The 26,051-nt window shown below is 35.3% G+C and overlaps 1 protein-coding gene across 1 annotated transcript in view; it reads left to right on the top strand.

Moving 5' to 3' along the window:
* Window positions 1–26,051, top strand: part of THSD7A (thrombospondin type 1 domain containing 7A) — a 417,169-nt gene that overhangs the window by 354,554 nt on the left and 36,564 nt on the right. Inside the window, exons 13-15 of the mRNA XM_077754232.1 lie at window positions 4,354–4,548; window positions 5,965–6,228; window positions 25,097–25,275. Of these exons, the coding sequence (XP_077610358.1) occupies window positions 4,354–4,548; window positions 5,965–6,228; window positions 25,097–25,275 (638 nt within the window). The remainder of the gene's footprint in view (window positions 1–4,353; window positions 4,549–5,964; window positions 6,229–25,096; window positions 25,276–26,051) is intronic.

Genomic DNA, 26,051 nt, shown 5'->3' with positions numbered 1-26,051 from the left:
CTCTTCCCTTTCATTCCAGGAACCTTGATTATTCTCCTCTTTAAAACATGGCTCAAAATTCAACCTACATGAAAACATTCTAAAATTGACTTTACTTATGCAACTGATTAATTTTTTTATTTAAATTTATGGGAAGTTTCAAAGAGACATTAGGAAGACTAATATAATGAGCACTGCTAGTGTAGTCTTCACTCACTCCACTTCAGTAGTTTCTAACATGTTGCCAGTCTTGGTCACGTGCCATTCCTCACACACTTACAGAAATTTTGCTGGAATACTTTAAAGCAACTTGCAGATAAAATATAGATCATCAATAGATCATTTTTAATATAACAATAGTATTATAACATTAAACAAAGATAACAATAATTTCTTAATATCATCTATATTCAAACTATGTCTAATTTTCCCACACTGTCTCAAAAATGTTCACAATCAGTTTGTTCAAACCAGCATTCATAATGTCTCCACCTTGCATTTGGTTGTTGAGTTGATTTTAATCTAACAGGTCTAGCTCCCTTTTCCAGAGCATTTATCTGTTGAAGAAATTCACTTTCTTACTTATCTTTCCATCACTCCCTCAGTATTGATGGGCTGAGTTTGCCTGGCCTAATTCATATATAACCCACAAGGCTGACATGTGGGTGTCTCCCAGGCTTTCAGCCTGCTGAAAGCAGCCTGTCCGTGACACTTAAGTAAAAATCGCTGTGCCTCATATAACCAAGATAAAATTATAAATGAAATAAATGTGTATAATTAACATAGAGTTAAATATAGAATTTTACCTTAAAATAATTATTTTGATATTTGCTGACCTCACTAAGAAGCATTCCTGGTGAATTAGCATGGTCTTTGGCCCATCTTTGCTAACAAGACCTCAGCCCAAAGGAAAAACTTGCATAATCATACACACAAGATACCCTCTGGGTGTGTAAAATTCAGATACAACTGTCTGGGTGTATGTAGCTTTCTGGTATGCTAGGAAACTCATGTTTAGTGTGATACATCTTTTCTACAGTTACAACCACCCTATTTTCAGTATCTTAAAAATGATTTTTAAGGTTTAGAAAGCTGAGAGACCAGATGGTTTCCTTTCCAAACATTTGTATTTTCCTCACCCTAATAGCAGGAAGTTCATTTCAGATTGCATTTCTGTGCTTGAATTGTTGTGTTTCCTCCAAGTCAGAATAGAAGCAAGTTGAGATGTATGATAAACTTTCAATATATTGTACAAATATTGCTGTTCCTACTTGTTTAGATAACATTACATGAGTAATTCATTCAAAATACACTAAAATCTCAGATAAGGAAAGCAGAATGCTGAGTGGGTTTCTGAGAAGAGATGTGGGAAATTTACTTTTTTTTTCTTTCCAACTAATTGAAATACTTAAGGTATATGGGGAAAAGGGCTTCAGATTTATGCAAATAGTGTAGATTTGCACAAAAACTAGTTTGTTTCTTGAATTGCATTGGTGGTGGTTTTATTTGAGGGTATTTTGGGTGATAATTGAGCAGTTCTGAAATAAAATTTCTGGGAGAACCTTATAAGGAGAGGCTTAATGGAGAACCTAAGGCAATTTAGTTTCTCAAAAGATTTCTATCCAAGTCTCTGATTCATAGGGTCAAATTAGATAAGTAGATAAAGGTAGTCTTATTTCAAAGAACCCAAATTTAGTTTTGTAATTTTCTTTTATTATAAACAGTGTGGCCCTCTTCACAGCTTAGAGTTCTGATATGGTCAATCTCATGTTTCCAATTAATCATTCTTGAGGTTCCTGTATATCCTGATAAGTAAAATGTCTACTATCTCACTTTTTGTCAGTCCTTCCTCTTAAGAATCGTTGGAACAAACTGTCAGAGATTACTAAATTTACAGTGTTTAAGGAATCAACTCTGCATCCACATGGCAGCAAACTGCAGAATCACACCATTAATACACCACTGCATGGGGAGTCTTCCAATACCAATCCAGAGATAACATTCTTCCAAACTATGTGGGTGCTGTTTCGGCTCACTCCTTATGCACGTCTCCTTGAGATCCAAGTTTAGAGCTCCCTTAGTTCATTTGCACATGGCAGGCCATTGTTTCCCAACCTTAGCACTGTACCAGGGTGATGGAGTACCAAAGCACTTTTAGTCTTAGCTCCAAATCTCAGCCAGACCCCTCCTTGTGTCTTGACTACTCAAGCTAGCGGGCCCTAAATTTAAATATGCATAAGAAACATCTGAACGACCTGGAGAAAAAAACAAAACGTACATATTGCCTGACCCCATACAAAGTAATCTCATTCAGGAGCTCTGGAATGAATCCTAGACTCTTCAGCTTCTATAGTATTCCAGGTGTTTCTGATGCAAGTGGAAATACATCACCTACTAAAATGGAGGTCTTGATCCCCTGCATATTTGAATCATCAAGGATCTTATAAAAAGATTTTCATGGGGCACTTGGCTGGCTCAGTCCATTAAGCATCTGACTTCAGCTCAGGTGATGATCTCACCGCTCGTAAGTTCAAATTCCACATCGGGCTCTATACTGAAAGCTCTGAGCCTGGAGCCTGTTTCAGATTCTGTGTCTCCCTCTCTCTCTACCCCTCTCCACCCCCCCTCAAAAATAAATAAACATTAAAAGATTTTTTAAGATAAAAAGATGCTTATGCCCAGGACCCTGTCTTCAACCAATAAATCAGAATGTTTGAGTTTGGGAAGGGCATGGACATTTCTCAGAAGCTATCCACGTGATTATAATCTGCACCCTGACTTTAGAACTGCTACTAGATCAGTATGATAAACACAGAGCACCAGACAACTCCTCTCCTCAGTGATGAGAGTCTGTTAGGGGCACTTGTTGCTTTCTCCTGTCACATAACTGCTGCTACTATTCACTCTACCAGGTGTTGATATATTTAAAGTTCAGGGACCCTGTCCTCTTCATACAAACTGGCCCTTTCAGTGTTGTGCACATTACATGAAGAGGTATCTATGCTAAGAAATAGATGAGTGCTCACCTACATTTGAACAATTCTGTAACTTTTCCTGCACCTCTTGTGACAACTTCTGTTCACCTACACAGATAAAGTCTTCACTTGCTAAAACTGTTCTATTCTTTTAAGACACGCCATCACACAGCCCTACTACTAGGTGTTAAGTTTTAGACTACAGATTTGGAGAGTGTTGTCTAACCTGGGACGTTCTGTGCCCGAACTATCATTTAGGATCAAAATTTCAGGCTTCTTCACCTTAGTTTCATGATGAATAGAGTCCTGAGCAGGGCAGAGATCAAGTTCCAACCTAGTCCATAAACCTGAAAGGACCACCAAATCATTCTGGGACCATGTAAGCCTGTGCAAGGAAGTCACCTTTCAGACCAAGGTCTAAATGTTTTGTCTACTTCCTCAATTAATGAATAAATTATTTTTAAAACCAATGGGAGAAGATGACAGAGAGAGAAAGGGGACTTTAAAACATCACTTGCTCTTTTTCTTTAAGACTTGATACCTTAAAGCTGTTTTATAGCTATGTTCAATAAGCAGTAAAATATAACATGATTTTAAAAATCCAGTGTAACAGTACCTTGGGGGAAATAATACATGTGAACTAAAATTATTTGACCATTTTTAGAGCTTGTATGTAATTGTGGAAATGTCAATTATGACATGAGAGATTAAGATTGCCAAACGTTTTTATTTTTAAATCCATGGTTGATACTTGTGCATGTGAAAACCTGTAAACAGAGGAGATGAGGGACTTTGAAACTTGCCCCCCCCTCCTTATTAGCCACTCCAGAGCCATCCCAGCAAACTTCCAGTGTAGTAAAAAAACATGTTTTCCATGCAAATGCAGCTATAGGATGAGTACCACAAGCATCCACTCCTCACCCAAACCTTCCAATTTGCTGCCACTAAGACCCTTCTATATAGAAATCCTAGAGACACCAATGATACAAAAACAATTATTAGATGTATGTGGTGTCTCCTTGTACCTCTATGAATAGCCTGTGTTTAACATAATCTATTATCAGAACCCATTTGTCTCTTAAATAATTAAGTTCTAAATAAGGAATCAAAATCCTTAATAGCATCTAATAAAAACTGCTAAATGGTGTATGCGTGTGTGTATATGTGTGTGTGTGTGCACGCACATGCTTTTTTGTGTCACAAAACCCACTGAAGGCTGTTATTAAAAAAAAACTTAAAAGATCAATGTAATGACTACTGTGATTATTAGAAACACCACTACCAGAATTAAAAGAGGATTCCTCTGACTATATAAGAAAAGAGTTAGGTTAACTCTTAAAGTGTAAGATAATTGTATATATTCAGACTTGTTTTAAACAGCTTTATGCTTTTTCTTTAGCTATTACTTGTCGAAAGCAAGATGGAGGACAGGCTGGCATCCACGAATGCCTTTGGTATGCAGGCCCCGTGCCAGCTCTCACCCAAGCCTGCCAGGTCCCCTGCCAAGATGACTGTCAGTTTACCAGCTGGTCCAAGTTTTCCTCATGCAATGGAGACTGTGGTGCAGTTAGGACCAGAAAGCGCACTATTGTCGGTAAGAATAATTGGGATGCAAAAGCCAATACTTGTCAAGTTAGAAAACACATTAAAAGTTAGACCAAGAGAGTTCTGACAGTGTATTTGGAAAATGCATGGCTATGCCTTACTGCTCGTATACTGATAATTCATATGCCAGTGGATTTATATGTGTATTTTAATGTAAGTTGGCAGTGACAGATGTGCTGTGTAGTTTTAGCAGAAAGAAAAGGTAACCTTGAAAATTGAAATACAATAGGTAGATTATTTTTTTGGTTTAAACATATACTTTTGGTGGATTGCCTACAGATTGTGAAATGCTTGGAGAACAAAAGGAAAGGTTACCACTTCATTTTCTTTACCCATTCTCACTGTCATAGCCTGATTATCCTTCATATCCTAGAAGAGGAATATGACATTAATTCTGTATCTGAAAACTGCATCTTAAAAGGCAGTCACAATGACAAAAAGCAGTAATATAATGAGCAAGAACAGGAGCTATCATACTGAACTAAACCTGGTGCATTCCAAAACACTGTCAGTGGCAAAAAGAAACCTGAAAATATTGGTGCCAATAGACTGTTCAGAATTCAAAAGTTATAAAGTGAGCCACCTGTCATAATAAAAACTATTGACAACTATATAAGGCTCCTTATGAAAGTTAGAGATAACTGTATGTAAAACATATGCAATTATGTATGATATATTTAAATAGTATTATGATATGTGATACATAATGTAATAAATACATAATAGAAATGTGATTCTGTTAAAATGACATGTTATTTTTCAAGCACATATGTTAGGTTTTTTATTTTAAAAGGGAATTTATTTAGATTTATATACAAACCATTTCTAGTATTTTTATTCTGACACTAAATATCTTCACTGTGAATATTTATTGAATATTATTTACTACACTAATTACCAAGTATGCCAAAATGATTATTCTTCAGCAATAATGAAAGATGCAAGGTAATAATTAGAAATGTAAATATCAAAGGGTCATTTTCTGAATTGTAATCCTACATAACCGCAATATCTATTTGGAATTAACAAAAAAACTGTCCAGTGCAGTGACTTTCACTCTCTCCATTTCATATTTTGGCACATAACATAAAGGAGTGATTTATGCAATTACCTTCATTGAAAGCATATGAGCAAAATGCTAAGAGTATAAAATTCAGCACAACAGCTAATGCCTTTTGCGAAATGGCCATTTTGAAATGAGAAAATAAGAAAAATTTTACTATGCAAAGCACTCAGTACTGATAACAGCCTACATGCAGAGCAAGCACTGTGGAGTGAGAAAACAGCTTTCATTTATAGCTACTGTTGAATATGGTTAAAAATGGGGAAAGGAAGTCTAGGGAAGGAGGAAAATTAGGGATGCTTGAAATTAATAATGATATTTTCCAATTTAATTTCTCCACAGGAAAAAGTAAGAAGAAGGAAAAATGTAAAAATTCTCACTTGTACCCCCTGATTGAGACTCAGTATTGTCCCTGTGACAAGTATAATGCGCAGCCTGTGGGGAACTGGTCAGACTGCATTTTACCAGAGGGGAAAGTGGAAGTGTTGCTGGGAATGAAAGCACAAGGAGATATCAAGGAATGTGGTCAAGGATATCGTTACCAAGCAATGGCATGCTATGACCAAAATGGCAGACTCGTGGAAACGTCCAGATGTAACAGCCATGGTAATCCAAGTTGTCTTCATTGTTGCATGTGTGCTGCCTTTGCAGGGGGAGGTAAAATGAAAGTGGATCAGAATGGAGGGACATGAAGGTTTACAGAAGTGTGCTCTAAATGGAACAGTTTGGGAGCATCATGCTGTATGTGTATTATTTACATGTAATAAGACATTCAGTGGCATTTGCCTTGTCCAGAAGTTGGTGACTAAATCCCAAAGTTGGTGAAAAGGAAGCCTTACAGTGCCAGAAACCTCCCTTGGTACTGATCAAGAGTCCTTGAATAGGCCCAATAACCCACCACAAGTCCGTGTATGGAAGAAGAGGGAGGAAAAGGAGATTTGAATTTTTCTGACATATAAAGTTATAAACTAGACACGCTTCTAATAACCAAACTGGCAAAATTAACAGTATGCCTGAAATGTCATTAAGTGGCAGAGAAGAAAGACTGAGATCCGCAATTAGTGAAAGCTCAAATACCTCTTGTTTATTCCTCACTGCGTTGAAATTAGCCAAAAAGGTGGGAGGTGGGCGGAGAAAAGAAAAAGAAGAAAAGAAAAATGCACCTACTCTTAAGTAACTGTGCCCACTTTAGTTTTCTATATCAAACACAGTGATAAAAATTGAGTTGCCAAAGTTTGTGAAGAGTGGCCATCGTTGACCAGAGTATGTAGTAAACTCTTTAGTTCTAAGTCTTAATATAGTAGTCCTTGAGCAATATTTCTCCATTCTTTTATTTTAATACATCTGTCTTTTTATATTGGACTGAGACTAGTTTACAGTGGGTCATCCTGAATCAAAGTTGCCATATATTTGCAAACACTAGACCCTGATCCTCCCACCTTCTTCACGGAAGTGACCTGAGAAAGAAGAGTTGCTAGGAGGGAGGGACAAGACAGTTACCCTCCAACTCTGCTGAAATAGCTTTTGTTAGAACAGCGCTATTCCAGTTTTATTATATGGTTCAGAAAACAACATGATCTACTAGGACCATCACCATTCATAAACCATCCATTGGCCCAAAGACTTCATAATATTGAAGCTCTAGATATGTATTTTTTAGGTTAATATACTCAGGCTAATGCATTCCTAACTTTAATATATTCAATGCATCTAGAACAGTAACTACAAAAGAAAAAATAATTTATTATTTATAATAGGTACACCTTGAGAGACGTGTAAGAGTAACTGAATATTTCATTCTCTGTATCAGTAACATAAGTGCTGTAAATTAGGTACCAGGAAAAAAAATTTAAATACACCTGCCATTCTAAGATGATATGATGTAAAAGATCATAATTTGTCATTAAAATTGAAGATAACTTTTAAAAATACATTTCTCCTGGAATGTAGCTTTTAAGTGTTTGCTCACACTTTAAATTATCATGCCTAGTGAATCACCAGGACAATCATTTGTTTTTAATAGAACCTTTGAGTTTTCAGAATGACTTTTGTATATTCTCACTTTTATCCTGATCTGTTAATTAGATGCAAGAGAGTGTCAGTAAGCCACTTAACAGCCGACCTTATTTTTAGGAAAAAAACCGTAAAATATCTTATAAATCTCACAAAAATGTTTGATCACTTAAAAAAAGTAAAAGTATAAAAATAATAGAAATTGGCCAAAGGAAATAGACTTCCTGCCTTTGTCAATTGAAAGCATGAAGGATGTAGCACTGTATCCTAGAAAAAAAAGCACGTATAGGAAAAATATTCCAGACAGCACTGAACTTCATGGGGATTGTGGGAGGATCTAAGACCTTTAACTAAGTAAGTCTCCAGTTTAAAAACATTTCTTTTAAATCTTTGTTTATTTTTAAGAAAGAGAGAGAGGGAGACACAGAATCTGAAGCAGGCTCTGAGCTGACATCACAGAGCCCGATGCGGGGCTTAAACTCATGAATGGTATAATGACCTGAGCTGAAGTCAGATGCTTAACTGATTGAGCCACCCAGGTGCCCCTAAAAGGGTACCATTTAGTTCCTTGTGTCTGTCCAACATCATGTCTTTCTCATAAATCTGAGCTGTGATAGCTGTCCAGTGGGATATTTAGTATTCACGAATATATTTATTCGAAGTGAAGTCCAGGGAATTGAATTTCCGTGGCCTAATTTCTTTGGAAATTACTACTTTGCTTCTATATGTTCTAATAGTTTTGATGCTGTTGGTGGAATACTCTAACTTTGGTGTTCTCATCGAGGCACACTTTAAATTACTGTCCCTAAAACCACTGCCTTCTCTCAGCCAAACTGGCTTTTTAGATGGATGGTGGAATAATGGCTTTCAAGACAAAGTCTCTTTCTGCTTTTATTTTAAACATAGAATTGACCCCCACATGTATGCAGTGCAACACACAAATCTCCTATTCAATAGTGACCTGGGGGCATTTATATTTTATCTGTAATGTCCATCTGTGAAGCACATTATCAGTTATACTGGTAAAACAATTTGACTTTCCTCAGTTTAATTATATTATTGTAGGCCATTTCCCATGTGGTTGCCATTTTTTAATGTCTTAATAACCATAAGGCATAGTTCTATTATGTCTGCAATTCTTTGCAATAGCAAACTTTGTACTGAAAAATGATAGACTTGTTACCAGTCTTGGGTGCTTGGACCCAGTGATGGTAGAAATAAGGCTGGACCCAAAATTTAAAGTCACAGGCAAAGATTTACTGGGACAGCAGCTGCAGCCGAAGGGAGACACAGTCTCTACAAAGGTGTCAGATTGGCTCTCAGAACAACAGCCAGGGAAAGTTTTAAAGGAGCCGAGGTGGGAAAGCAGTAATATGCTTAAGTACATAGGGGCTAGGAATCCCAGGAAGCAGACACGCAGGTGCAGTTGACAGAACTTGCTTCTTCCTACATTGTGGGTTTCATTTGCAAGTTAATTCTTCACCTCTGGGCATGTTTTTTTTTCACATTAAAGAGTGGAAATGCTGATGAAAGGTCAAATTTGGTGGCTGTTCTCTCTCAGAACAGTTTGAACCAATCTTAGCTTTGTCCTTGGTCCCTGCTTGTCACATCCAGCAAGGAGTGTCCCAAGGTCCCTGACTGTCTCTTAACCATATTCAAGAATCAGATCTTAATGTGTACCTTGGGAGTCACGTAAATTTTAACCTATCTGATATATCCTATGAGATATAATTCCTAGTGATATATAAATATATTTGGGGGCATTTACCCTAAGAGCATGATATGAAATATATATATTTTTGTTGTGAAATCTTAGATGGTATCAATTTAGCAACAGATTGTTTTGGTTTATTTAAGAGAGAAAGGAAGAAAGAGAGTGCACATTCACTTGGGAGGGGCAGAGAGAAAGGGAGAGAGACAGAATCCCAAGCAGGTTCTGCATCATCAGCACAGAGCCCAATGTGGGGCTCAGTCTCACGAACCATGAGATAATGATCTGAGCCAAAATCAAGAGTCAGACACTTAACCGACTGAGCCATCCAGGCGCCCTGAGATCTTAAATCATTCAAAAACCAAATAACACATTTTCTATTCATTGCTAGAACACTCTTAATATCTTAATTGATTGGGAGGTGCCTGGGTGGCTTAGCCTCAGTTAAGCATTTGCCTTCAGCTCATGTCACGATTTCACGGTTTGTAGTTTCGAGCCCTGCATTGCATTCTCTCTGTTGTCCACAGGGAGCCTGCTTTGGATCCTCTGTACCCTTCCCTCTCCCTTTCTCTATCTCAAACATAAATAAATGAAAATTTTAAAAATATATCTTAATTGATTTCATTATAAATTTGACTACATAGTAGCAGGTACTTCTCAAGTTAATCACTTAAAATTTCATAGAACAAGAGTTAGAATTTCTGGAACTTTTAAAAATCATTATATTACTTAGTCTTAATATTTTAAAGAATCTTAGAGATAAATTAACTTATGCAAAGTGCATGTATACATGACTTCCATTTAAATGTAAGTGATAGAATTTTATCATGTGCCCCTCAACCATACCCCCCTTTCCCAAAACCCCTTATCCTGCTCTACATCTGGAATTTCTAAAGCATGTATCATTCTATAACCCTATAGTATCATTTACTTGTTGTGTTTATTTATGTTGTATCTCCTGTACAAGAATGAAGATTGATGAGAGTATCATGGACTGTTTGGTTCACTGATGTATCCCAAACCCCTGGAACAGTAAGGGCTCGATATTTGTAGAGTAGATGAATGAATGAAGAACTGGAGAGAATTTTGTCAGTTGTGGTTGATCCACAGTCAGGCTTGGGTTCTGTTGTTTTTCCAGACAGTATTCTTCCCTGTCTTACATTTCTGGGAAATAATCAAACAGATTGCTGAGAACAACTAAGATCTTTGGAATAAGATCTATACATGCCACAAACTTTCCATGTGGTATTCATCAAATATTTGTGCTTCTATGTACTAAATAGGAGAAGAAATAATAATTGCATACCCATTCCACTGAATTAGTCCAGTGATACCAGTATTAAAGTCTCTTTATTGCCATTCAAAACTTATTGTTCATAGTTGCCTGATTTTTACAACACTAGATTTAGACAACACTTTCACTTCCTGGTTTATATTAGTAATTGTAACAACTTACATTTTCACAACCCTTGTTACAACTTTAATTGGGAGTGTGGGATGTTTATTTAACTCTCTTTGCTTCCAAAACTCATCTTTTCCTTGAAAAGTAGAAACATTTCTATTTGAGTTATATGAAAGGGACACCTTGAAGGTGAATTGGATAAAATACTAAAATGCCAAGTCCTCAAGTCTTCAGCTCTAAGAGCTACATAATTCCTTCCAGACACTTCGCTTCAGTTTTTACCTTGAGCAAATTTATCTTTGCTATATCTCATAGGTGGTTTAAGCCATAATGTACTACCAATAAATATTCTAAAATTCAATTACATTTATGATGTTTTATCATCTGTTAATATCAAGTTAGCAGAAAGGCACATCTGATATGATGGTTCTTTCTCAGCCTAGGACATTTAATCTACTTTGTTCTCCTATTGTATAAAAGTAATATATTGCTATTAATACCTATCAAATACTTGCTAACATGTATAAACTATGAAGAAACTTAATCAGCTATTAGGTAAATTACCTTTTCGCCAAATGTTTTCCTAAAGTTCCAAATAGCAAATATCTTAGGCTTTGTGGACCAAAAGGTTCTGTCACAAGTACCCAACTCTGCAGTTATAGCATGAAAGCAGCCATAGACAGTATGTGAGTGAATGCCATGAGTGAATAACATGACCGTGTTCCAATAAAACTTTATGTACAAAAACAGGCCGCCAGCCTGGGCTGTCATTTGCCAACTGGCATCTACTCCTTTGCTACTCAAAATGTGGTCTCCAGACCAGCAGCATAGACATCACAGGGAAACCGTTGGAAATGCAGAAGTTCAATCACATTACAGACCTACTGAGTCAGAGTCTATATTTTGACAGGATTCCCAGGAAGCTCTATTACACATTTATTTTTCTTAAGTTACCACTTTTTATCTTTTTTACTTTTTAAGTTAACTCCGTGCCCGTCTTGGGACTTGAATTCACAACCCTGAGATCAAGAGTATTATGCTCTACCAATTGAGCCAGCCAGGTGCCTCACACATTTCAAGTTCAGAGATTACTTTACTGGATCATACATACTCTTCCAAGGTTTGGTAGAAATGTGAGCCTGAATCTTTGTAAGATTGTTTGCATTGGGCAAAACAATCCACACCTCCCATGTGCTAGTATACTTGACTGCCAGTTGTGGGGAAGAGGACATTAATGGAGATCTATGTTTCCTTCCTTCCTTCCTTCCTTCCTTCCTTCCTTCCTTCCTTCCTTCCTTCCTTCCATCTATCTATCTATCTAAAGGATGGTTCTTCATAAAGTGAATATTTAGGTATGATTTTGAAAACTGAACGAGTCTATAGGATCCTCTGTGGAAAGCATATTGGCAATTTGATCATTGCCAGTACTCACTTTACAAATAGGTTTTAGTTCAAGAGCATGTACTAAGACATTATGTGGAACTCAGGGTATGTCTGATAAACATAATTATGAATATGGGGAAAGTAGATTCCGAGGATAACCTACTTAAGCAGCCAACCATGATATAACTAGAATGTATCACTTTTGCAATGGGATTCTATAGAAGGTTATATAAGTTTAATATTAGAGGTTAATTTTAAAGAAACAAAATGAGAATTTTTTTCTTATCATGGTGGATGCTCATATTTGAGAAAGAGCATGTTTAATTAAACCACACATAAAAGGCAATAAATAGGGTCTTGTAAAGAAGCTGAAATGGAGTGCTAAGTTCTCTGAAAAACTTTTTTAGCTGGTCATATTTATTTAATGCCTAATTCATTTCAGAATTCTTTCATTTGACAGTACGGGTATACCAGTATAACTTTCACAGTTATCATTCTCAATGGAGATCTTTTTCCTTTTAAATGTAAAAGAGAGGCAGAGTTTGAGGGATGGACTTTTCCTGAGGTAATAGTTGCAAGTTTAAAGAGTCAGGGAAAGAAGGAAAGGGCTACTGTGGATACTGAGTACAAAAAGAAAGTACTTGCTTATGGTCAAATTTAAATAAGGTGTGGATACCAGCATCATTCTCCACCAGGCTCCCTGAAGGAGCACTGTGGAAGTGTTGAGGGAGAGACTTTCATTGGAAAATTTCCTGCATCTACCATTCCTGTCATGTGTGACAGAAAAACATCTGGTGTTATTTATTTCTCTGTGCTCCATGTCCGGAGACCCCAACTCTTCTGTTACTTAATAACATGGTTTTCAAACTGGGCTCTATGGAGCCCTGCAGGCCAGGCTGTCAAACATTGCCTCCAATAAATTCCACACACTTATTGGGCTTTCTTTTCAACTTTTTGGAAAAAGAATGCTCTGCTTAAAATAAATGTAACTGCCAAAATAGTTCATTATTTGCAACACTTTTAAAAGAGGAACTTTGATCTTTGCCTTAATCAACAACTTCTGCCATTATATTTCACTCTACACCCTTTCTCTGGGCCTCTGACCCCTTATTCCCCCTAATTCATTAGAGAAGTCATAACATTAATTTTCAACAAAATGATTAGAGTGGTAATCTTGCCAATATCTGTGGCAGTTTTATTGATATAACCCTAGAATTGTTCATTCCTTATGTTACAAGTTTTCATAACTCTTAAAGATACTAAATGACCTGTGTGAATCCACATAAAGATTCTTGTTGTATTAGTAAAGCCCTACAAATCCAAAATAGTTTTAAAGTTCTGCAATCCATTAATTGAGTTTAGTCTCGTTCCTACAATGCAGGTTCTTTTTCTACTTGAAAACATCATCAAAAGAGTCATGTAGTGAACGGGCTTATGCATCAGGAAGTTTTTTATAAGTTCATGAAGAAGGTATCATGTATAGACATAAACCCTATATGTGGGCTCAAAAAGCAATCTGGAAACAAATGTACACATTTATGGGCATTTTAAATTTAAATTTTGAAGAAAAGTCTTTACTTTCATTTACTCTCCCTGTTTATCCCATTTCTTCATAGTTGCACTGAAATCCAATTTAACTATTACAGGAAATTTTCATTTGCATAAAAACAAAGTTGACTCTTCTTAAAGTCTTTTTAAACTGCCATAAAAAACCTTAAGATATTTATTTACATGACAGCTTCCCCTCCCTTTGTCATAAGCTTGATCTTTTAAGCTTTAAAACTTTCAAGTAAATATAAGTTAAGAAAAAAAAATTTTTAAGTTCAAGAAATTTGGGGGTTTTTTTTACTTGTTTATTCACTTTTGTATTTTTTTCTGTATCTGGAAATGGACCTGAAAATCCTACTTTTTACATATTAAAACTCTGTACAGCTTAAAACATGAATCCAAGTTTAATGCATTATAATTACAACCTATCTGAATGATCTATCTCTTACTGGTCCAGTGAGATGATACAGAAAAACACCATTATACAAATGCAATATCTGAGGCCTTCTAGAGATTCACAGTTCATATCAGCAAAAAAGGAAAGAGGCCTGTTTAATTTAGATCCAACAGTTTTCCAACTTGACCACTGAAATGTTTTTTGGTTGTTGTTGTTGTTGTTGTTGTTAAACATCTGTTTAACACTTATTAGAATCCAAAAAACTAATGTTTAAAGACCATCTTGGAACAACTTCTCTGGCAGTATATGGCTTGCATTTGTTGAACGAAAAATGTCCTGCATTGGATCACATTAAAAATAAATCACTCTAATATGTTTAGGAGTTAATTTGTTTCTCATTACTTCATAATCTCAAAACTCCATCAAATATGTTTATATCATTGACAAAGCCTTATTCCCAAAGTGAGCTTTTTAGCAGTTATCTCTCATTTTTAATAGAGTATAAGTTAAAATTACAAATGTTTAATCTGGGGAGAAGGTCCCTAAATGCTTTAATGTGTATAATTATTCCCAAGGCTTTTATTTTGGTTGCATAAGTATACATATAGGTTCTTATATAAATAAGTTTATTTACTTTTTAAATAAAATGTATATCTGAAAGTATAATTCCATCAGTAACTACTTGGAGTTAAGCCCAATTTCAGGAGTGAAAGGTTTACTTAGTCCTTCACAAGACTGCTCTCACTTCAGATATCAGCTGCAAGTTCAGAGGTTCCCAGTTACTACTGACTGACAAGCTGGCTTCAGATTTGGAGGTTCCCACAACCTCCCACATTCACTGGAACAGCTCAGAGAACTTAGAAAAGCACTATACAGTTGACCCTTGAACAACGTAAGTTTAACTGTGTGGGTCCACTTATACACAGATTTGTTTCGATAAATACAGTACAGTACTCTAAGCGTACTCTAATCTTCCTTATGCTTTTCTTAGCATTTTCCTTTGTCTAGCTTACTTTATTGTAAGAATACAGAATATAGTACAATGTACAAAATGTGTGTTAATCACCTGTTTATGTTATCTGTAAGACTTCTGGTCAACAGGAGGCCATTAGTAGTTAGATTTGGGGGGAGTCTAAGTTCTGCAAGGATTTTCAACTGCAATTGGTGTTAATGCCCCCATGCTGTTCAGGATCAACTGGACTTATAAGTAGGGTTTTATTATACCCAAAGGATACAAATCAGAAGTAGTCAAAATGAGACACATAGGCAAGCTCTAGGAGGGTCTCAAACATATGACTTCCATGTTCTCTCCCAGTGGAGCCAGGAGCCATCACGTCATTACACATCAGTGTGTATTTATCTACCAGAAAGCTCATGTGAGTTTTGTACCCAGAGTTTTTATTGGGGCTTTATTATGTGGGCATGATTAATCAGTTCTTTGGGCACGTGGTTGAGCTGTCTCCCCACCAAGAGATTGGGTGGATGTCATATGGCTTAAAAACCCTAACTCTCTAAACTTGTTTTGTCTTTGTGGTGTGACCAGTACCACGTCCTGAGACATCTCTTTAACATAACTCACCTATAGTCCAAGAAGCAACTATGAATAAGAAAGGTTCAGAAAATGTCAGGGCTTGGAGGCTACCTCCCAGGAACCAAAGACAAAGAACAGCCAAATCCCTTATTATACAGCAGAAAGCTTTAGAGTTGGCAATAACAAATGGCCTTAATAATAAATTTGTGTACAGCTGTTCTTAAATGAATCTGAATGTCCCTAATCATTGGGTAACTCCCGGTATCAGAATATGAACACCAATAGAACCCCATAACCATTAACATTGATGTAGAAACTTCCTGAGAGAAATCTATAAGTACCTAGCAGATAGGTAGAGATAGGCTTTCATATGTATATAAAGTAAGTAAATACATAAAATGGCATTCCACTGTAGTTATATAAATTTTTCTGAACACTTCACCCTGAGAATTTTAATTGCACAAAGTAGATTTATAACTTTACATCTAGTGAATATATGAGTTTGAATAGAACATTTGATTATGGGAGTTTGGCTACATGTAGTAATTTGGTTTTTCCATGTTTCTGAGTTATCAGTCCTCAATATATAATTGCAAAAGGATATTATTTCAGAATTTTTAAATGATTTTTTCAATATTTTTAAACCTATAAGGATAATAATAAAGTTCTTTTTCTCATTCCTGATTGCAGTCATGTGCATATAGTATACATTAAAGTAGGAGAGATTTTTGAGGTTGCTTTTGAGATTGATCCAAAAGTTTCAGATAGAGTGCCAGAGTTGCTCATTCACACAACTGTAAATCAAAATCAACCAATATTTTCCATGTGCTTTTAAAATGAATTCTTTATCAGCAGCGCACCTTTCAGCAACACAATATAGTAATTGTGAAGGTTGTTGAAAGCTACTTTATCTGTGCATTCATAATTCAGATGAAAGAGGTGATTGGATATATCTCAAAGGCAATATGTCCTCCGGTTGCCACATTAAGCCTGCTGGTGTTTTGTATTTATTTCAGTCTGAAAGGGCAATCAGAACAGATATAGGATACAAAAAAATATGATCAGAAGTCAGGAGCTTGATTTTCCACGTGTCAAATTCAGTGTTGAAGTGCTGAAAGTTTTAATACCCTAATTGCAAAGTCATTTATTTTATTCCAGCATTCCTCAGAAAGCATAAATTGCTACAAGATGCCAGCAGTTTATTTAGCCTTAAAATGCATCAAATGTTTCTGTCTTTCCACCCCCTATGATTGTTTGGTGTTAATTGCCCTCAAAAATGATCTTAGCAGAGAAGGCAAGGGAATGCTTATCTAGCAATTTACTAGTAGCATTAAGGATTTTAATTGTGCTAGATAAACATGACAGGCAATTATTAAGTGTTGTTACACACTGGAAAATAAAAATGGAATGCTGAGCATTATAGTCTTTTGCAGTTTTGTCTTTATGTCAGTGCCTAATTTATACCTTTTAACAATTTAATAGGCTGAATTTTATTTGAGAGACGTTTTCTGGAATATGCTATTGGAAGATCAGACATAAAAGTTTTATATCTGCTTACTTAGTAGTAAAATGTGAATCAGTCAGAAGCCATACATGTTAAATCTCACTAATGCCATAATACTTCAACAGATAAAATGGAAAGAATTTCCATTTTTCTGTCACTTTGTGAAGTAGTGACATGAACAATCATGTGATTCTATTTTCAACTATGAGTACTGAATAGCAAAAGGTTAAAAGTTTACTTTTGTAATCATTTTGAAGGTGGAGAAATGCCACTCTTCTGGTAATATTTCAATAATTTATTACCTCTATAACAAGACATAAAAAAGGGTACTATATCATTATAAAGGGGAGAATCCAAGAAATATATCTAACAGTTGTAAATATTTATGCCCCTGACATGACAGCACCCAAATATCTAAAACAATAACAAACATAAAATAACTCATTGATCATAGTACATTGATAGCAGACTGTACCACCCCACTTACATCAGTGGACAAATCATGTAAACATAAAATAAACAAGTCAGTGGTTTTGAATGACACACTGGACCACATGAACTGAACAGATGTATTCAGAACATTCCATCTAAAACAGCAGAATACATATTCTTTTCAAGTTAAGATGGGACATATTCTAGAACAGACCACATGTTAATTTACAAAGCAAGCCGTAACAAATACAAAAAGACTGATGTCATACCATGCACGTTTTCTGACCACTGTGAAACTAGAAGTCCACCACAAGAAAAAATCTGGAAACACGACAAATATATGGAGGTTAAACAACGTACTACCAAACAATGAATGGGTCAACCAGGAAATCAAAGAAGAAATTTAAAAAATACATGTAAACAAACAAAAATGAAAACAAAACAGTCCAAAACCTTTGGGATGCAGCAAAAGTGGTCTTAACAGGAAGTACACAGCAATACAGACCTCCCTCAAGAAGTAAAAAAAAACTCAAACAACCTAGCCTTATACTTTAAAGGGCTAGAAAAAGAACAAACTCAATGCCTAAAGCAAGCAGAAGGAAGGAAATAATAAATATTAGAGCAGAAATCAATGATAAATAAAAGCAAAAACAGCAACAACAAAACAATAGAACAGATCAATGAAGCCAGGAGTGGTTCTTAGAAAAAAATTACTAAAATTGATACACCTGTAGCTAGACTTATCAAAAAGGAAGGAGAAAGTATCCAAGTAAATAAAATCACAAGTGAGAGGAGGTAACTAACAACTAATGCCACAGAAATACAAAGAGTTATAAGAGAATATTATGAAAAACTATATGCCAACAGATTGGACAACATGGAAGAAATAGATAAATCCCTAGAAATATATAAACAACCAAAACTGGAACAGGAAGAAATAGAGAACTTGAACAGGCAAATAACCAGCAAAATAATTGAATCAGTAATCAGAAAGTTCCCAAAAAACAAATTTCAGGAGCAGGTGGATTCACAGACATATTCTTCTAAACATTTAAAAAAGAATTAGTATTGATTCTTCTCAAACTATTCTCAGAAATTGAAAAGGAAGGAAAAATTTCAAACTCATTTTGTGAGGTCAGCATTACTCTGATACCAAAACCAGATAAAGACTCCACAATATTCAACATGATGTACTACATTAATAAAAGAAAGGATAAAAACCATATGATCCTCTCAATAGATGCAGAAAAAGCATTTGACAAAGGACAACATCCATTCATGATAAAAACCATCAACAAAGTTGAGACAGAGGGAACATCACATAATAAAGGCCATATATGAAAACTCACAAGTAATATCATCCTAAATGAGGAAAAACTGAGAGCTTTCCTACAAGACATGGATGTCCACTCTCATCACTGTTATTTAACATAGTACTGGAAGTCTTATCCATAGCAATCAGATAACAAAAAGAAACTAAAGGCATCCATATCAGCAAGGAAGAAGTAAAACTTACACTATTTGCGATGACATGATACTTTGTATAGAAAACCAGAAAGACACCACCAAAAATTGCTAGAACTGAAAGAAGAATTTAGTAAAATCAACAGATACAAAATTGATGTACATATTTCTTTACATCAATAATGAAGCAGCAGAAAGAGAAATTAAGGAATCAATTCCATTTACAATTGCACCAAAAACAACATGATACCTAGGAATCAAGCTAACCAAAGAAGTGAAAGACCTCTACTCTGAAAAATATAAAACACTAATGAGAGAAATTCAAGAGGACACAAAGGAATGAAAAGACATCCCAAGCTTGTGGGTTGGAAGACCAAATATTATGAATATGTCTATAGTACCCAAAGCAATCACTATCAAGTTAACATCAGCATTTTTCATAGAGCTATAACAAACGATCTTAAAACTTGTATAGAACCACAAAAGACCCCGAATAGCCAAAGCCATCTTGAAAATCAAAGCTACAGGCATCACAAAACCAGACTTCATATTATAGAACACATCTGTAGTGATGAAAACAGTATGGTTTGGTACAAAACCAGACACATAAATCAATGGAACAGAATAGAAAACCCAGAAATGAACCTACAACTATATAGTCCATTAATCTTCAACAAAGCAGAAAAGAATATCCAATGGGAAAAAGATAGTCTCTTCAACAAATGGTGTTAGGAAAACTGGACAGCAATATTGAAAGAATGAAACTGGACCATTTTCTTGTACCATACACAAAAATAAATTCAAAGTGGATGAAAAACATAAATGTGATACATAAAATCATAAAAATTTTCAAGGAGAACATAGGCAGTTATTTCTTTGGCATCAGCCATAGCAACTTCTTTCTAGATATATCTCCTGAAGCAAGGGAAACAAAAGCAAAAATAAACTATTGGAACTATACCAAAATAAAAAACTTCTCTACAGTGAATGAAACAATGAACTATTCTAAAAGGCAATCTGTGGAATGGGAGAAGGTATTTGTAAATGGCATATCTGATATAGGGTTAGTGTACAAAATCTATAAAGAACTTACCAAACTCAACACCTAAGAAATGAATAATCCAGTTAAAACTGTGCCTGAGATGTGAATAGACATTTTTCCAAAGAAGACATACTGATGACCAACAGACACATGAGAAGAGGCTCAACATCACTGATCATCAGGGAACTACATACAAATCAAAACTACAATGAGATATTACCTCATATCTGTCAGAATGGCTAAAATCAACAATGTAGCAAACCAATAAGTATTAGTGGGGATATGGAGAAAAAAGGAACCCTCTTGCCTTGTTGGTGGGAATGCAAACCAGTGCAGCCATTCTGAAAAACGGTATGGAGGAACTACTGTAAAATCCAGCAGTTGCGCTACTAGGTATTTGCCCAAAGAATACAAAAATACTAATTCACAGGGATTCATGCACCCCATTGCTTATAGCTACATTATCTACAATAGCCAAATTATAAATGAGCATGGGGGGGAGAGAGAGAGGCAAACCATGAAACAGACCCTTAACCATAGAGAACAAACTAATGGTTAACAGTAGGGAAATGGATTAAGTAGCTGGTGGGGATTAAGGAGAGCACTGGTGATAAGCACTGGGTATTGTATGGAAGTGCTGAATCATTATATTGTAAACCTGAATCAATATTATACTGCATGGTAATTAACCGAAACTTAAAACCTTACTAATAATAAAATATTACCTTTGAAATACTAGTGACCTTTGCAAAAGCTATTCATAACATTTGGAAATATTTGGTGTTTTTAAAAGTTATCGTACTTTTACAAGCATTATACAATTTGGTCACAGAATGCCATTGATTTGGAAATGATGTCAGGCATTTCTGTAGTTTGTTTTTCATAAACTATTACTTTGAAATATAAAACAAATTGTTACTGGCCTTTTTGAGAGTTCCACTTATAAGCATCTCCTGTTTTAGACAAATTTATTTTCTAAGCTATGCTGTATGAAAAGGAGAATGAGATTTAAAATTTGTTTCAGTTCAAAATAGTGAGATGGACTTGTTTCCCTACCTCAAACCATAGTGAAAGTCAAAGTATAAGATTTAAGTAGACACTACAATCTATTTGAAGAATAGTTACACTTTTCAAAATTTTGGTAAACCCTATCATAAGGTACTTCAGTTCTTTATGGGACTTTCCTCTACATCATTGTCAACAGTCCAGATGCCTTTTTCAATATCAGAAGTACATTCAAAACTTAGTGTTGGTGTCTTCTTTCTGTCTTCAGTGCTTCACAGCTGACACAGCCTCTGCTGCCACATCTGCCCCATTGAAGGTTATCTGAGACTAATTCCTACACTTTTGAAAATTCTTTCGATGCACTCTGCTCTTCTGCTAAATTTATGATCCTTTCTTCAAAATTTTTTTATATTTCATTAAAATTAGGTGATATCTTCTCATGCATCAAATTCTCTCCTAGGAATACTCCAAAAAAAACACATACATATGGTCACCAAAAGAGATATTCTAGAACGCTCATAGCAGTATTGTTAATGATAGCCCCATGTTGAAAAATATCCACTCACCATCATTAGAATGTACAAATAAGCCATAATATTATGAACACAATAGAATATTATATGTCAATTAAAATGAATAGCCTTCAACAACATGCAGAAATATGGATGAATCTCACACCACGTTGTAGAAGAAAGCTTGCACACATGGGTATTCACTGTATGATTCCATTTATGTAAAGTTTTTTAAAAGTACAACAATTCTGCTTTGTAAAAAATGAGGGTAGTTGCCCATGTAAGAAGGGATAGTAATTGGAAGGGGGCAGAGGTTTCTGGATTTGTGTGTGTGTTCACTGAACTTCATACTTATGAAATTGTACAAAAGACGCACACTTGTGTATGGAAACTGAGTTTAAAATGACTGATGTGTAACTTTGGCAAACACATAGGGGACTGTATGTAGAAAGATACTCTACAAATCTACTTCTCCAGATTCAACTGGTTCTGCCCGTGTCTTACCACAGCATGCCCTAATTTCAGTCCCACACACACACATTCATAAATAAGTACAAATTGGACTGGTGGAACTTAGGTAGGCTCACTGGATTGTATGTATCAATCTTAGTATCTTGGTTGAAGTTATGCTGTAGTTACTATTGTAAGAAACTGGGAAAAGTAGACAAGGGACCTCTTGATATTATTTCTCGTATTTCTTGCAATTGTGTATGAATCCACAATTACCTTGATAAATAAAAGTATTTCAATAAAAAGGATGCTAAATAAACACAAGAAAATGTATTAAATTTCTAAAAATGAGACCCTGTTCCAACTGAACTATATCATAATGTTGGGGATTGCTGGAAACCTGCAATTTTAGCATGTGTTCCATGTAATTTATGAGAAGGCAAGGCTAGGAAGTACTGTGCAGTAACTGGCTAGCTTTTAAACACTGTCTCAATCCAGGACACTTTGGTCACAATCTTATAGATTAAAGTTATCATATTGGGTTTTAGGCAGTCTTGTTTCACTATAACAAAAGTTTCTCTTTGAAACCTACCTACAGTAAAAAGAATGAAATACTTAGGAATAAATTTAACAAATGAAGTATTAAGATGTGTACACTAAAAACTACAAACCACCATTGAAAGAAATTAAAGACCTAAATAAATGGAAAAAGTTCCATGCATATAGATTGTTAAGATGCAATACCCGCAATTGACCAAGCCATTCAGCATAATTCCCATCAAAATCTTGCCGCCATTTTGGGTAAAACTTGACAAGCTGATTCTAAGATGCATATGGAAATGCAAAGAACCAAAAAAAAGCTGAGACAATCTTAAAAAATAAGAACAAAGTAGGAGGACTCGTGCATTCTGATTTCAAAACTTACTACAAAGTTACAGTAATCAAGACAGTCTGGTATTAGCATAGAGATCAATAGAATGGCATTTAGAATCCAGATATAAACCCTTATATTTATGGTCAATTGATTTTCAACAAGGGTACCAAAATAATTCAATATAGGAAAAAATAGCCTTTTCAACAAATGAGCCTGGAATAACATGGTAATCACATACCAAAGAATGAAGTTGGACCCCCCACACACACACATCTTTTAACATATACAAAAATTAAGTGAATCCTATATCAAAATATGAGAGCTAAAACCATAAAACTCTTAGAGGAAAACCTAGGTGTAAATCTTCATTACCTCAGATTAGTTTTCTAGATGTGACATCATAGCCCAAGCCACCAAAGAAAAACAATAGGTAAATTAGACTCACTGACATTTAAAATTTTGTTCTTCAAAGGACACTAAAGTTAAAAAGATAACTTTTGACAAGTGTAAAAGTTGGGACACTCATACCTCGCTAGTGGTATTGTAAAATGGTGCATTTTTGGAAAACAGTGTGACACTTCCTCAAAAAGTTAAATATAAAGTTACCATATGATCCAACAATTCCACTTCTAGGTATATACCCATGAGAATTAAAAATATGTTCACACAGGAATTTATACACAAATGTTCATAGCATTATCCGTAATATACAAAATAGGGAAACAGCTAAAATATCCAACAACTGATGAATGGATAAAACCCAAAGTATGATACATCTATACAATGGATCACTATTCTGTCATAAAAAGGAATGACATACTAACATATGCTGTAACAGATGAACCCTGAAAACACTACACTGAGTGACATAAGCCAGTCAAAAAGACCACATAATGTTTGATTTCATTTTATGAGATGTCCAGAATTGGCGCATTCTAAGGGACAGAAAATAGATAAGTGGTAGGTAGAGGGAGCAGAGGGGGAGAGAAGAAAATGGGAGATGGCTGCTAATGGGTATAGAGTTCCTCTTTGTGGTGATGAAAATGTTCTAAAATTAGATAGTTGTGATGGTTGTATAACTCATCAAATATATTAAAAACCAAAACATGAGCTGACTTTTATGGTATATGAATTTTCTCCCTAAAAAGTTTATAAACCTACCTAGAGTTCCTTAGTACAAGTTGTTTATATTATTATTGTTTTCAAGATCAAGTCGTTGATGTTGATGTAAAATGTTACAAGCACAATCCCTCTGCACATCAGAGTATTACACAGAACAGCCATGCATTTGACTTTTGACCAAGGGACAGTTTGCTTTTTCCACACACTTGCCTGGAGAACACTAGTGATAAGTTGATATTGTGAAATGCCAAGTTGGTAATGAGGGACTGTTCCAGGAAAATGTGCCCATTTCTCAAATCACATCTGTAGATGATTAAGTTAATTGGCTGTGCGATTTGATAGAATGAATAATGGACTACACCCCATCTCTTACTGTGTGCTCCTGCACTTGTCAATCACCTTTCTGTATTTGTTAGAATATCCGTCCAGTAGAATATCAATACCCACCTGTCCGATACACTTATAAGATTTCCAAGACAATCAAATGAAAACGAGATGTAAAGTTGTTTTGAAATTGACAGCACTATAAAAGTATGAGACATTATTTATTTAATATTCACTTTCCTTTTCCAGATTTGATTTTCAAAGAAGGGAAAACATAAGGTGCTAAGTTAATCGGTTCCTTTCAGACATTGATTGAGAGGCTCTGTCTTTCTTCTTTCAGGAAGAACATTGCATGGACTCAAAAACTTGAACTTGTATGACATTAACAGAGAGCATTTTATAGAAAACTGTTCTAATTTTTTTAATGTTTCATTCTGACAGCATGAGAATGATACAGCAGCAGACAGGTTATTGTCAATTAAACACGAGCTGTCAGAAAGTCAGAAATGTTGAGGTATGGTGAGCATGAATCCTAAGCAGATCATATGGCAGCAGCTCAGCTGTTATTTTAACAGAGTCACTGTGTGTATGTGTCATTTTCCTGCAGAATTTAATTTGAGTCCCTAACAATGGAGACATCTTTGCATTTGCATGTTGCTGTCAAGTCAAACTTGGACCTTCTAAGTGAGCTAGAATGGTGGGTGGTAGTGCACAATGACATGTGGAGGAGATGGCTCTCATCTCATTTTCTTCCATTCAGGTTACATCGAAGAGGCCTGCATCATCCCCTGTCCCTCCGATTGCAAGCTCAGTGAGTGGTCCAACTGGTCACGGTGCAGCAAGTCCTGTGGGAGTGGAGTGAAGGTTCGCTCTAAATGGTTGCGTGAAAAACCGTATAATGGAGGGAGGCCTTGCCCCAAACTGGACCATGTCAACCAGGTATTTTCTCCCATTGATTCTAATATTGAGGATATTAGCATATTGTTTAGATTCACTATGCTCTATTTTTTTCTCCAAATGGAGAATAAATCATAGCCCCTTTCAAACAAGAAATTTGACCTGTTTTACCTTTAGAATGCCTGAGTTAATGTATGTAAGCTACTAAAATCCCAAATCAGATATATTATCTTTGCATTACATTTAGTACCCAGCATGTATATGCATATGAATATAATTAAATGGAAATTAAAATGACACCTACCTCTAAGATAATATCATAAAATTGTATCTAGCTGTGTGCTTAGAGCAAGATTGTCTCATTATTATACTCCCCTAGAATGTCAGAAAAGATACCTCAATTGCCATCTACTTAACATGAAAGCAAGTATATGGGTTTGGATCTAAAACGAGGAAATAGGTATTGAATGTTCATTTAAATTTGTTTGATATAAAGTATGTTAAGAAAAGAAGAAATGTAAAGATAGCCTCAAAGTCAGTGTAACTATGTTATCTCCCAATTTAGTCAGTGACTTTTTCAATTTTATTTGAAGCTTTATTTGATTTTGTATGCTCACTTCATTATCTGCTGTTCATAGTTGTTACTTATGTTCTATTGGAGATATGAAGTAAAAAAAGCTAACAGAGGCAATGGTGGCGAATTCAAGTGTAAGATAAGATGTAGACAGTTATTATCTTGTTTGATATACATGTGAATTAACAAGGAATAAATTTAATATAGTATGTGTAGATGTTAAGGTATGTATTTATATTGTCAT

This window comes from Crocuta crocuta, unplaced genomic scaffold, assembly GCF_008692635.1.
Source record: "Crocuta crocuta isolate KB4526 unplaced genomic scaffold, BGI_CrCroc_1.0 scaffold292, whole genome shotgun sequence".
Classification (NCBI taxonomy): domain Eukaryota; kingdom Metazoa; phylum Chordata; class Mammalia; order Carnivora; family Hyaenidae; genus Crocuta; species Crocuta crocuta.
This window is presented reverse-complemented; position numbering and strand designations above follow the sequence as displayed.